The 13,579-nt window shown below is 38.4% G+C and overlaps 1 protein-coding gene across 11 annotated transcripts in view; it reads right to left on the reverse strand.

Annotated features, from left to right (window-relative positions):
- Nucleotides 1-235: 235 nt before the first annotated feature.
- Nucleotides 236-13,579, reverse strand: part of LOC134814085 (annexin A4-like) — a 32,037-nt gene continuing 18,693 nt past the window's right edge. For 3 of the 11 annotated variants that reach the window (XM_063822093.1, XM_063822097.1, XM_063822095.1), the window contains exons 2-15: nt 8,119-8,230; nt 7,825-7,857; nt 6,793-6,834; nt 6,195-6,314; nt 5,218-5,327; nt 4,932-5,048; nt 4,516-4,606; nt 4,211-4,287; nt 3,973-4,038; nt 3,424-3,525; nt 3,146-3,253; nt 2,851-2,929; nt 2,507-2,616; nt 457-2,004 (exon numbers count right to left, since the gene is read on the reverse strand). In XM_063822093.1, coding sequence (XP_063678163.1) covers nt 1,876-2,004; nt 2,507-2,616; nt 2,851-2,929; nt 3,146-3,253; nt 3,424-3,525; nt 3,973-4,038; nt 4,211-4,287; nt 4,516-4,606; nt 4,932-5,048; nt 5,218-5,327; nt 6,195-6,314; nt 6,793-6,834; nt 7,825-7,857; nt 8,119-8,230 — 1,296 coding nt within the window. In that variant the 3' untranslated portion in view covers nt 457-1,875. Of the gene's footprint in view, nt 2,005-2,506; nt 2,617-2,850; nt 2,930-3,145; nt 3,254-3,423; nt 3,526-3,972; nt 4,039-4,210; nt 4,288-4,515; nt 4,607-4,931; nt 5,049-5,217; nt 5,328-6,194; nt 6,315-6,792; nt 6,835-7,824; nt 7,858-8,118; nt 8,231-9,329; nt 9,465-9,950; nt 10,078-13,579 lie in introns of those variants that run through there. The other 8 variants (XM_063822094.1, XM_063822102.1, XM_063822104.1 and 5 more) reach the window with 6 other exon arrangements.

Below are 13,579 nucleotides of genomic sequence, written 5' to 3' on the forward strand. Positions count from 1 at the left end.
AAAATGAATTTATTTGCAGAGGTTCTTGCACTCTGCACTCAATACTACTGCGGAGTAGGCTGCTGAACTATGTACTTAACTGCTACGTGAATCTTGAAGTTCAAGTAGACATCTCTACGTCGTTTTGCGTCTAAGCTCATATGACGTCATATTGACACGTGACATAAGCCCGTCAATCAGGGTGCTGGAGTTCATTCTCGTGAGATATTTCTAATAGAATTAAGAAGCATTACAGCATGATATGACTTAATAATTATGTAAGATACTTGTATATAACTTGTATATAAGATACAAGTTTCGAACATTTTAATCTATTTTCAGAGAACTGTGCATATAAAATTTATTGACGTGAATCAACCGCAAAACGTTATTTAATTACGGTTAGGTTCAAGCCACCGCAAACAACACTTTTTTCATGCCAGGATACAGTTCAATGACAAAATAATAAAAACTTATAAACGTAATTTCAAAGTCAAACTTAAATAGAATACAAGCTAAACATATTGCACACAATCATGAATAATAATAATTGAATAAATACGAAATCTTGAAACAATCTTATCACCGAAATAATGAAAAATAATAATCGAACAGGCCTATAACGGAGCACAAAATAACCTGTTTAGGAATCATAACTTAGAATGTATTCTCATAATTAATATTCAAATAAAACTCGGATCAAACAACAAACAACAAATACATATATCACACCGTATATAATTCAATAGCATTAGCTTCATCATGAAAAAATGGCTAATCACAACTAAATACAACACACACAAAATACATAACCTCTCAACAGGACGGATTGAAAGCACGAAATTATATTTAATCAAATCTACTTCTCGCCCCAGCTGTTTTGCAGCTACCGAACATACCAAGTGGCTTTATTTTCGCAAGATATATCAAAGTATCAAGCACAAAGCCAACAAGTTCGCAGTTCTTGAATTCAGATCACAAAATTAGATATCGGCCTTTGTCTCTTCTAAAATTAGCTCATTTTGGAGCACGCTCCTTCAGTCACATGACATGACGTAACGTTAAGGGGGGTCTTGCTGCTCCTTTATAATACGGACTAGTTTTAATTAAGTACAATCATCACGTGATATGACGTCACGTCCCGTGACATGACGTAACGTGAAGGGGGTCCTGCAGCTGCTCCTTTATAATACAGACTAGTTTTAAGACGAGTGCCGTGAAGCTGGTTTAAAAGAGTAGGAGGAGACGATGAGAACGTATAAAATAGGAGTAGAACGTCTAAGAGTGGGGTTAGAAAGGGCGGCTAGACATTGAACAGTCTCAAAACTTATATGAACTGCTGTCCAGTGCTAGAGCAATACTAATAAAGCTGATAAGGTTTAATTTATATTGTGATTATGAGCGTATATGAAAATTGTATTCTGGAAATGTTCCCTCGGGGCTCGGGCGGTTATACAAATACAATGCAGCCCGAGCTGGTTCCCAAAACGGTATTCAAATAAACTAGGTCAATATGTCGTTCTTTTTTTCTGTCAATCTTTACATGATGATTAAAAATAAGCCATGGAAAACTCTCAAAACTCGAGCTACGTCTTTTGAAACAAATATATACGACTTTATGTACTCCACTCAGGTTGCATCACCAAGAATTGGAAAAAATACAGCATCATTTGAGTTATAAGCTATCTGTGAATCTAGGTTCCAACAAGAGGGTGCAGATGATTCCGGAAACAAGTCCTCAAAATACCAGTGTTACCATGACAACCAGTTAAAAGACCACAGGTTTCATCAAAGTAGAGACCATACCACAATTATTGTTAAGACACTGATCATCCAAAACAGTTCAGGTACTGATCATCCCCACACAGGTTCCACTCAATTTCCACGTAAGATACGTTACGGCCCAGGTCCCACCAGTGCTAGTAGTAAGTCCCCGTAGGTCCCTGAGGTGTCGTCATCAATTGCCTCCTTGCAAGTCTTTTTAAACAAATCTTTGTAGCAAAGTTTTATCTGCACCATGTCAACCTGGAAGAGACGTCATGATTTAATTCTTGATGAATATATGCGAGCATAATTAGATTAATTAATGAATTGTGATCTGCTGTAACTATTATATCTTGGAATAGACCCAATGATGTGACACAGCAAGATTTATTGACCATAATTCCAAACTTTCACCGGCTTTCACAGCATTATTTTTGACTGAGGACTTCATGATAGATTTTGCCCGAAGGAATAAAAAAGTGAACGGCCAAACCAGATTAAAATAAAGAATTTAAAATGATTGGCATCTCCTTGTTTGGGATATTTTTTACAAATTCCTAATTCTCAGCAATATATTTTGGCAATACTCCAGCAGTGCACTTTACAGCATAAGTTTACAGAGCTACGAAATTCAATAAACAATTCTCGTCAATCGGGTGCATTATACGGTTCATTTGGTATACACTATACAGTGGCCACTGGTCATAAGAAATTAAATATAAAAACGTTACCTCGCATAAGAAATTAGAAATAAGAACGTTACCTCGCATCTCGCCACTATGTTTCTGATGAGTCTGTCATCGTCAGTACCTAAACCTCTCATTGCTTCATACATCTGATTAGCAAAGAACTCCTGTCTCGATATAATGCACTCTGGGAATAGTTCAACAGCTGTTAGTGAAATTAGGGAGAGGGGAAATTAAATGGCCGGCCTTTTACTTTTATATATTGGTCGACGGCCATCATTTTAAATTTTTGGTTATGTTTGGTTTAAATTCTAAGTTTCCTAAGTTAAGCCCTCTTTTTGAAGTTTGATCAGTTTGAACCGTTTTGAAATAAGAAAATACTTCAACAATGAGGACTTAAAACAAGTTATTTAATATTTACCAATATAAGTTGAGATTAGTTCCTTCAGAACCCCACTGAACTCTTCGTTCGCAACATCAACTATTTTCCTATTGTACAGCTGAACAATTCTTTATTAATAACTTACTGCTCGTAGTGAAGACGTGTCATTAAAAAGCTACATACAAATGAAAAATAACTGGAAGGTTGCGAATATGGACCCCAGGTATAAGAACCTGATTGTCTCATGAATTATCAAAAGGAATGGCTGGCACTCAGTTGATAAAAAACTGAAGAAATGTAAATTAGATAAATCAATCAAGTTAATAATACTGACCCTCTCATAAGCGTCAAAAGTGGCTCTTAACTGAGCAAATGTAACATTTTGTTGGAACAGAACGTTGATAAAACCTCCTTCATCTGTTCCCCACTTGAATTCACCTGCCTGAAGATTAAAGGGAATCGTTATTTGTTCTTTAGCTACATGAACGTCATGAAAGTACCATTTTGGTAATTCGTATTGAGTGCAGTCGTCAGTTAATCATGGTTATCAATTATCTATATTATTTGCTATAGTGTAAATATTGATTAATTATAAATGAATTAATTAATTACCCCGTAGAGTTCACCAGCGTCGCTCCTTGCGAGTCTCTCGTCCCATTGACTTTGTTCGTCCCTATCAGCTGGGCTCATCTTAGGACTCCATTCTCGGTGGTACTGGAGGTGAAAAGCGGTGGTTAGAGTTGGTTTAAGGAAGGGGAGAACCTGTAAGACTGGCCTCCAGAACGTCATTTTTGAGATTCAAACAAATCGAGGATGTTCAAAGGGTGTAGGATGTTCAGCCCGACAAAATACCGGTGGAAATTATTTCGTAGGTCCTAAAATGACTCCTCCATATCCAGTCTTAACCTTAAATTGGACATAACTCTTTACCTGAGGTAGCTCTGATTCCTCAGATTAGAACCTGTAAGACTGGCCTCCAGCCGAGTGGTATATGATAACTTATGAGCGAGGGACTGTGTTATCAAAACCCTCTAGTAGAACTGATAAACAAACGGGCTGATGTAAAAAATGGTGCGGATTATATAAATTAATTAAATATCGAAGCGCCGTTATGTTATAAAATTAAAAATTAAAAGTGGCTGTATATCATAAAATAATTACCGCATCTTCGAATACTTTCTTTACGAATTCAACGGCGTTTTCTCTGTCTGACATTAATCTTGACTCCTGAGAGAATGTAATGATCACAATTATTTTACAATTTCAATAGACTTCATATTTTATCTTTCGAATGGCTTAAATTGGATAAATACTTATACTAGGTTAGCGATGAAGCAAAATGGACCGCTTATCCGTTTATTGAACATTGGTTGATACTTGATAGACATAAGAGACTTACCATGAATATTTTCTCGATATCTTTAACCAAAGAAAGTGGCCGCCCATTGTCAGCCTTATCAGTAACATCACCGTAAACTGCGATGTTATTTTTTTAGTCAAAGATAGATGAAACCAACAGCCGAGAAGTGACAGTCTGAAACGGCTATTTTGTCAAAACTCAACTTGAGAATAACCTATTATTTTTTAGTTGAGCACTATCTACTTCAAAAATAGTTGTAACACTATAAGGGTTAATTCCAATGAAGGCTTAACGAAACGAACAAAGTGTAGTTCGTACACATCCGCACACACGATCTTACATACCTTCCGCATATTTTTCCTGGATAGCCATAAGCTGAACGTTTGTTCTGGAACATATGATCTCTGCTAGCAATTCCCCATCAATAGTCAGTAACTGTACAAGAAATTATTCAATGTAATGCAAAGCATATCAGCATATCTTAACTAAATGAATGATTATGCCAAACATATCTTGACAAAGAATATTATTCAAAACGTTTTATGCTTTAATTCCCTTCTAACTACAACTTGACTAGCATGCGATGGTCCAATTGCTAAATTGTCATATCATGAAACTAAAAAGAAGTTTCTAACACCCGACTAAACCCCTAATGAAGCATGTTGTCGAGCAGATCAAAAACTCTGATGACAGCTTTGTGAGCGACCTCAGAGAACACCGGGTATACCTACGCATAGCAAGCTGTAGTTTAAACACTTACCTCGAATAGAGCTCTGTGCAGAAGTTGTACATCATATAACACAGGGTCTGTTACCAAGGCTTCCACTGCGTCCTGGAAATCTCCGTTCAAACACGACTTCAGCTCCTCCAACATGTCCTGGGGAAAGAGATGTTAAATTGTTAGCAGTGCTTTCGTTGGTCGTGGTCCAGGATGTTTCATGATTCTTCAACAGAATTAAAGTAGAGTTAAAAAGCTCTTTTCATGAAATGTAAACGAGAAGTATAAATCACATTTATTGTCATTTTTGTATACATGTATACCGAACCTTTTGATAGATTTTCATGTAGGTAATACAGATCTGTTGTCTCTGAACATTTGATCTGTTTGTTAGTATCTCTATTATAGTTTTCTCAAACTTCTCTTTTTCTTCCTGATCTAAAAAGTAAAGTATTAGATATCTACACATAACGCGTCGCACATAACGCCGATAACGCGTCATACATGACACGTCACACAAATAAACGCGCCACAGATAACACGTTAAAGATAACGCGTTACAGATAGCGGGTGAAGTAACGCATTACACTGTGGTCACTCAGACCAAGATAATCCAGGACAGCTATTAAAGTGCTTTGTACATCTGAGACAAAACATCAGACAATGATATTGAAGAAATACATCGAATTTACATGTAAAAAAGACACTCTGACACATCAATCCACACATATAAAAGACAACATATGTAATCACAGCTGTATGTGTAAGAGCAGTTGCATAAAAACATATTTAAGAGCACTATTGATCCTCTGTTGGAGTTGTTCTGCCTTAATGACCCTCTCAGCCGTTCACTTGGATCTCAACAGAGGATCAGAAAGCACTCCTTTACATGTTGAACAAATGTATCCTGACGGAGTTCCCGACTTTTGCTTTTACTCAACCTCCCTGTCCCTCTTAAATTCCCCGAAAGCCCACCAAACCTGTCTGAAACCCAATGTTTTGAGTCGGGCAACAGTTTGTAATAGTCAGGATACCTTTAATGCAACTGCGTATTAACAGCTAAAAGGGATCTTTCACTCATAACTTAAGCAATATTTCGGCCATTTTAGACCCCCGGTCTCCACCTCCACTTTTACGCATAACTATTGTGTAGAAATTACATCAGCACAAGCATTTTCAAACCCCTTCAACATAACAAGTGAAAGATCCCTAAATACAGAACAGTCACCATCGGTAACAGTAACCAATAACCATAGTAACAGTAACCAATAACCATGATAACAGCGACAACTACAGAACAGTTACCATCAGATCCGTCGCAGTAGGGCCAGCAGTAGCCACTTTTATTATTTTCTACGGTGGGTCTTAAGGCTTTGATAAGAGCGGCAAACCATTTGGCAGGTAAGCTAGCATTTTCGCCGGGCACTGAAACGTAATTTTAGACATTTTATCAACACAGCTAATGAGTTGAGACCTTAATGTTATAGGTGGGTAACGTGGTTAATCTAGGTGCTTCAAACCAGCTTTTAGTCATGATGGCAAATGGTGAAAATAATTGTTGGGTCAAATGGATATGCTCCATCAGCTGTTGAAAACCATGATTGATATTGTCAGATTTAAAATTGTGGCGTGATCAGGACAAGTTGGGATAAGACGATTATATTTGCTTGAGGGGTTCCCTCAAACGATTGGTTAAAAAAGCAACAAATGATTAACAATTATACATTCTATAATCATCCTCAGAAATTTGAACACACTGTTTGACAATAATGATTACACAATAGAATTTAAAATTAACAAAAATCTGTGGAAAACATTCAATATTTCAACGATGAACAAAGTAGACTAGGATCATGAAATATTCTATGTACAGACATATACAAATATACACGTCAATACTTACTCTCAATTCCGAAAAGTTGTTTCAGCTTGCTGGTAATGGAACCTGAAAAAAGGTTGTTTTCTAATAAAGTCTGTCTGAGCAAGGGAGACTTAAAACAGATCCTCCATGGAATAAAATTGCAAGTAGAGGACACCGTGTAAGAGCGTAAAACTGAAGCCAGGTTTCTCGGTGTATTTGTTGATGAAAAGCTTAGTCTGGTAGGTAGTCACATCACAGCAGTGAAGAGCAAGATGTCAAGATTTATTGGGGTGATGCATAGGATCTAAAACGCAAATTGCCATTGAAGGCCCGTTTAAACATTCTTCAAAGTTTTGTCCAGTCCCATTTAAATTTCTGCTCACTAGTCTGGGGATTTGCTGCAAAATCTATTATAGAATCCCTTTTTGCTAAACAAAAACAAGGTTATATGAGAGCGGTTATGACTGAAATGTAAATAATTATTATTTTTAGGATGAAATACTCCCAGATCACACAAAACATGCATTTAGAGAACTAAAAACACATTTAGAGAACTAAACACGAGGTCTTAACCGTTCAAGGGGTTATCGTTAAAAACGCTCTTACTTTACTGCACAAAGTTCGAAATATGTCGAGTATATTACTCAATCAGAACTATTTCCCTTAACTCCTTAAATACACTTAAACGCGGAACGATACACCAACAAAATTTAGACTGGTTATAAATTTACTGACTGACTGACCTCAGGGCTTGCATCTTCTATAAAGGGCAAAAGTCCAATGCTTGCTGTATCGGAGCATAACACTCGCATTGCATGCACATCTAGTATATTTTCCATCAACATATATAAGAAATTGTCAAAAAAGTCTTACTAGATTTGCAAAGTGCTGGTTGTAACGATGAATGACCATTCTTACTTCACAACTTACCCGGATTACGAAAATCAAAATGAATCTAAACAGCGGAAATATAATAGCCGCCAAACTGAAATAGCACAAATTGAATTATCAGGATCTGATTCGAAATCACTAGCCATTCAAACAACACATGTTTCACTGTAACCAATCGCATACCTAAGCTCAGAAAACTGATAACTGATAAGACACCTAGTTGCAGCTGTATCAGTTAATAAAGAATTTCTTATAAATTTGCAGATCAGAGCTTTTAGAATCAACCGATGGAATTTGGAATAAAAAGTTTTGAATTCGATTACATACTTGCGTGCCCCGCGGAGATGAATATTTCTTATTACAATAATTATATATTTTTGAGTAAACATTGCAATTGACTGGTACTACGGGCCAGTCCCCAATCAATCAATATGTCAGAAAGAACGTTACAGAAAGCTATCACGTGACACGCCTTACCTCGTCTGAGCATGAGAGCGGCCTCAATAGCTTCCGCGTCCGTTTTAGCGTTGAAGTAGGGGTACGGAGAGATGGTTCCCGTAAACCCCTTCATCGTGTACGGGTGCATGTACTGAAATAAAGCGGGTTAGAGCCTGTGAGAAATAGCTGTTTAGAGGCTGCGTGGTATAGCACTGTTTAGATAATAAGTTAACTCTTATCATACTGGGGGTGGGTTAATTCATCCATCCCCCCCCCCATCATCAGTAACAAACAATCCGTAAATCTCAACCATGTACTGAACCCCTGTGGGAGATACAGTGTAATCAGGTTCAGATGAAACTAAACTTACCGTGTCTTCATCCACGGCGTCCCTTTATATTCCACCGAGCTCATTTCAATTACCCCAATTAAGCTCGTTTTTATATGTAAATTATATTTTATAAGTTAGCTCACATGGATTCATTGACATATTGAACAAAGACCGCCTAGGAGAAATCATTTGCAATGTACATAGTTCTCAGCTATTACGCGGTCTTTAAAATCAGTTTTATTTATCATTATGTCTGATTTATGATGACGTCAAAACACAAAAGGGGTTTCTCCTGCCTACCGTACAATTTGTTCACTCCTATTATTCCTAAATATACGAGACTCGCAATCTTACACCCAACCGGTAAAATGTAATGTGTAATGTGGAATGAATTGTTACGCTTATTACTTATATGTCACAAAATAACGTTCACAAATTACTGAAATAAGAACTGAATATACAGAAGTTAAAACAAAACTGAAAATAAAAGTAGTTTACATTTTAACGTTTGAGACGACAACTTTTGCGATAGTCAAAATCACGTACCCTAGTATAGCGACTAAGAAACATGTACTTTATAATTTATCAATTTCAGGAACTTGTCATCTTCGTGAATTTATATATTTTCAGAGGATTGTTTCAAAACAAAAGAGCCACAGTTTTAACTAAAAAATAACCGTGATAGAGACGTTAGGTTATTAGGTTCTTATTTTCTGTTCAAAGTACCATATTTACAACTGGTAACCTTGATTAGTAATATCAATACATTTTTTGGCAACCAGACATTAACCTACATACCTGCTAACACTAGGTTTATAAAGGTTTGTTCTGGAAGGATTTAATTTGTATGACGGGGTTTTATTTTAGATACATTATTCGTCTTCACCTATAATTTAAGCTTATAGCGGGGAATAAATACCTTGCTGAGTTTCGGATTTCTCTTCACGGAGTCGTGCTTTTTAATCGACATTTTCGGGTTTTCTTCCGCAACTAATTAACTCTACTTCGTAAACTATAAACTCTGCTCTTAAAACACAATTATGTCCGCATGAAAAAGATATGCGATGCAATATTAATTAGTAAACAATTAGCAATATTAATTAGTAAATAATTAGCAATATTAATTAGTAAACAAGTTTAAGCTGTCGTTGATAAATTATTACTGATAGTCTGTGAAACCATGAAAAAAGTAACTGAAATTGAAGAAAGTGAAAAAAATAAACTGAGAAAGTACCAGAATTAATTTGTAAAAATAGATTTTGCAAATTTAAAAAGGTTACAAGGAAATTATCGAATCTTACGATTCTTTTATTGAGCATTTGAAAACAAACGTTGATAAAAATTAGAATTTAAACAAATTTCAATGAGAAAGGAGCCACTAATTGCTCAGCCGAGAGCTTTATTTTTATAATTTGACTTCAAGGGGAGTCATCACAACACCTTAAAGCTTTTCACTTTACAGTTTGTAGCATTTAGCAACACGTCATAGCAACACATAACAACACATAACAACACGCGACATAAAATACACTAAACAAACCTTGCCAAAATCCTGTCTTCTGGCCTTGTGGTTCATAGTCATTAAATGTAAGAAACAACAAACATTTTACTGTTCCTATCAACAATGACTATTTAAAATTAAATATCGCGGACATATTAATTATTGAATACAATGTACTGTCTAAGACTAAAGTCTTTCGGGGAAAGGATGATGTTCAGATTAAGAAGAAGAAGAAGAATTTAAGTTCCCATATTTATAAGGTAGCTCTCCTTAATTCAATAATTCACATTAACTTTTGTCATTATCAACAATGATAACTATAAATGATACAATTGTTTTCACAATTTGCTCCATCCGCTTAGTGAGAATATTACACATAATATTCACTTGACGTTCTGTTCAATCAGGGACAGGCTATATAACTGTCAGCAAATGCGGAAGAACTATAACAACCACAAACTATTCATCGAAATGCGACTATAACAACTGGTCGCACAAATGGAGCAGAATGTAGAATCCAGGAATGACGAGTCCCAAAACAAAGGATTGGTTATTATAGCTTTATAGGACGATCCTGAATGGGACATGCAACGTTTTATAAGTACAGCTAATGAACTACCAAAATAGTAGTTGAGAGAGACTTAATCTATCAGTAAACTAACCAAAACAGACAAAGTCGATGTAGACCGATAGCCGATAGGTAGACTAGTTAAAATGTAGCCCCAGTAAACTACCACAGTAAAAGTAAAGATTTACAAACCGATTAATTATACTACCGAGACCACCATCACTAATTATCAAGATAAACACCCTAATTATAGGAGATAACAAGGCTGCTACACTGGGGAAATTGTCGTGAACTGCAGTAGAAACTGTTAGATCGTTAGGCTGTTACCAAGGCGACACGTTAAGAAGTTGTACCTTTGTGAAGATTTTGGTGAATCTATTACTCTATAACTATAATATCGCAGTGGAACTAGCAGTGGAACTCGGAGTGAAACTAGGAGTGAAACCAGGAGTGCACCAATCACCATCGCACAATCAGCACTCAGCACTATAATATCGATCACTGCAACCCGATGGTACGTATAAATCTCCACACAAAATTATGAAATGGTGCCAGACGAGTGCTAGACGTGCGAGATAGTAGAACGTGCCATAATTTGAACCTTATAGTTGGCACGATAAAATTGTGGTAGCACCAAGACTTTCAGAGGACATTAGTTATGCAGTGATAGGAGGAGGGCAACAATGATGGCAACTTAGAGACCCTTGTGAGGACCGTACTTACAAGTCACTACCTCTATTGTGGAGACCACACTATTCACCGAGTTGTCATGGTAACAAAGCAGTCGTCATGGTAATGACTGGTATATGACCTGAAGCTGCAAATGAGCCTGACATTATCTTTTAATCGCTACAAAGCTTCCGGGAGCCGGGCTACTGGTAGGAGATCAATAATCTGCTGATATTTGGGCAATCGTCTGGGTATTACATCGAACTATAAGGATCATAATTTGTACACAGATACACACGTTAACTGTCAGAGGGCTAAGGGTAGATAATTTGTAGAGCTTCATAAGGCACCTGGTGCAGAGAAGGGAGGAGGGAGGAGGGAGGAGGGAGGAGGGAGGAGGGAGGAGGGAGGAGGGAGGAGGGAGGAGGGAGGAGGGAGGAGGGAGGAGGGAGGAGGGAGGAGGGAGGAGGGAGGAGGGAGGAGGGAGGAGGGAGGAGGGAGGAGGGAGGAGGGAGGAGGGAGGAGGGAGGAGGGAGGAGGGAGGAGGGAGGAGGGAGGAGGGAGGAGGGAGGAGGGAGGAGGGAGGAGGGAGGAGGGAGGAGGGAGGAGGGAGGAGGGAGGAGGGAGGAGGGAGGAGGGAGGAGGGAGGAGGGAGGAGGGAGGAGGGAGGAGGGAGGAGGGAGGAGGGAGGAGGGAGGAGGGAGGAGGGAGGAGGGAGGAGGGAGGAGGGAGGAGGGAGGAGGGAGGAGGGAGGAGGGAGGGGAGGAGGGAGGAGGGAGGAGGGAGGAGGGAGGAGGGAGGAGGGAGGAGGGAGGAGGGAGGAGGGAGGAGGGAGGAGGGAGGAGGGAGGAGGGAGGAGGGAGGAGGGAGGAGGGAGGAGGGAGGAGGGAGGAGGGAGGAGGGAGGAGGGAGGAGGGAGGAGGGAGGAGGGAGGAGGGAGGAGGGAGGAGGGAGGAGGGAGGAGGGAGGAGGGAGGAGGGAGGAGGGAGGAGGGAGGAGGGAGGAGGGAGGAGGGAGGAGGGAGGAGGGAGGAGGGAGGAGGGAGGAGGGAGGAGGGAGGAGGGAGGAGGGAGGAGGGAGGAGGGAGGAGGGAGGAGGGAGGAGGGAGGAGGGAGGAGGGAGGAGGGAGGAGGGAGGAGGGAGGAGGGAGGAGGGAGGAGGGAGGAGGGAGGAGGGAGGAGGGAGGAGGGAGGAGGGCTTATCAACTTAAGTACCTGAATAGTGTGTAGTAAGCCTTACCCTGAGAGTCCCATTGTACTCAACTCTGAACAAGAGAGGTCAATTATGCTCTGAGCACCGAACCGACTAATACCAGTCCAGTAATGGACAATGGAACAAAATTAGCTTCATAATGATCCAGGCTTCTAATTTTATGGGCATGTAAGATTTTTAAAGATTTCAACGCGGTTCAGAGGTCATTAAGTGATTTCTGATCTTTATTTAGACTAAGTGGGTTCTACATCTAGATAGTTTGTGGTCTAGTAGTGGTAGATTAACAATGAATTATTAAGCTAAGGTTTCATTCTATTTTTGTCAGCAAAGAAACAATATTGGGCTAGTCTAACTGTACGATTTCGGAAGTTACAATGTACTTTTTAAAAGTCAAGAGTCTACATTTATTCGAGTTATACGTTTTTATCAACCACAACGATCATCCTCCACTTTATGATTTTAGTTTAATCGTTCAATTTTGAGGTGTGGCTTTTAGAATGAGTTCAAACGAGGTCTTGATGGTTCGGATTGTGAAATATGATGTTTTTTTTGCAAACTTAAATCAGCTTTAGCAATCAGCAAGAACTAGCTTCATTTTCAATGTGTGTCCTCTGAAAGTGACGTTTCAATTGAGGACGTTAATAGTTAATACATCTAAAAATCGAAATGGTGAATTGATTGAAATAAAGAAATCGAAATTAATAAATCGAAATAATGAGCAAAATAAAAGACAAAATTATAAGTTAAACTAAATAAAGAGATAAAAATACATGTTAATAATGAAACAGATAGAATTAAACAAATAAACTACATAGGAACCCTTTCATACCACCCTACAACGACTCGTAGTACAGCTTGCAGCAAGGAACTACACAACAGGAAATGAAGATATCTATTGTTCAGTCACACCAACCTACCACGGGTTTCATTCTTTTGATGAGTTTCTGGGTCGCAGTAAGCAATATATTCTACCACAATAAAAATTACTTTATGAGAATACTCAATACTGAGTATTTAAAGTTACGACCGAATCACTGATTTGGAAATTATTGGCCCTAAGTTCTTAAGTTATATTGGCCTTTACTATAGTGCGTTCGACTTTTTATTTTTCTAGCACTCGTCAAAATTAAGGCATACAAAATGTATGATGATAAACAATCAATTTAAAACTTTTATCAACGAATATTTCTTAATATCATGCCAACTATATATAATCTCA

Source organism: Bolinopsis microptera, chromosome 4 (genome assembly GCF_026151205.1).
Source record: "Bolinopsis microptera isolate Bmic1 chromosome 4, MBARI_Bmic_1.0, whole genome shotgun sequence".
NCBI lineage: Eukaryota > Metazoa > Ctenophora > Tentaculata > Lobata > Bolinopsidae > Bolinopsis > Bolinopsis microptera.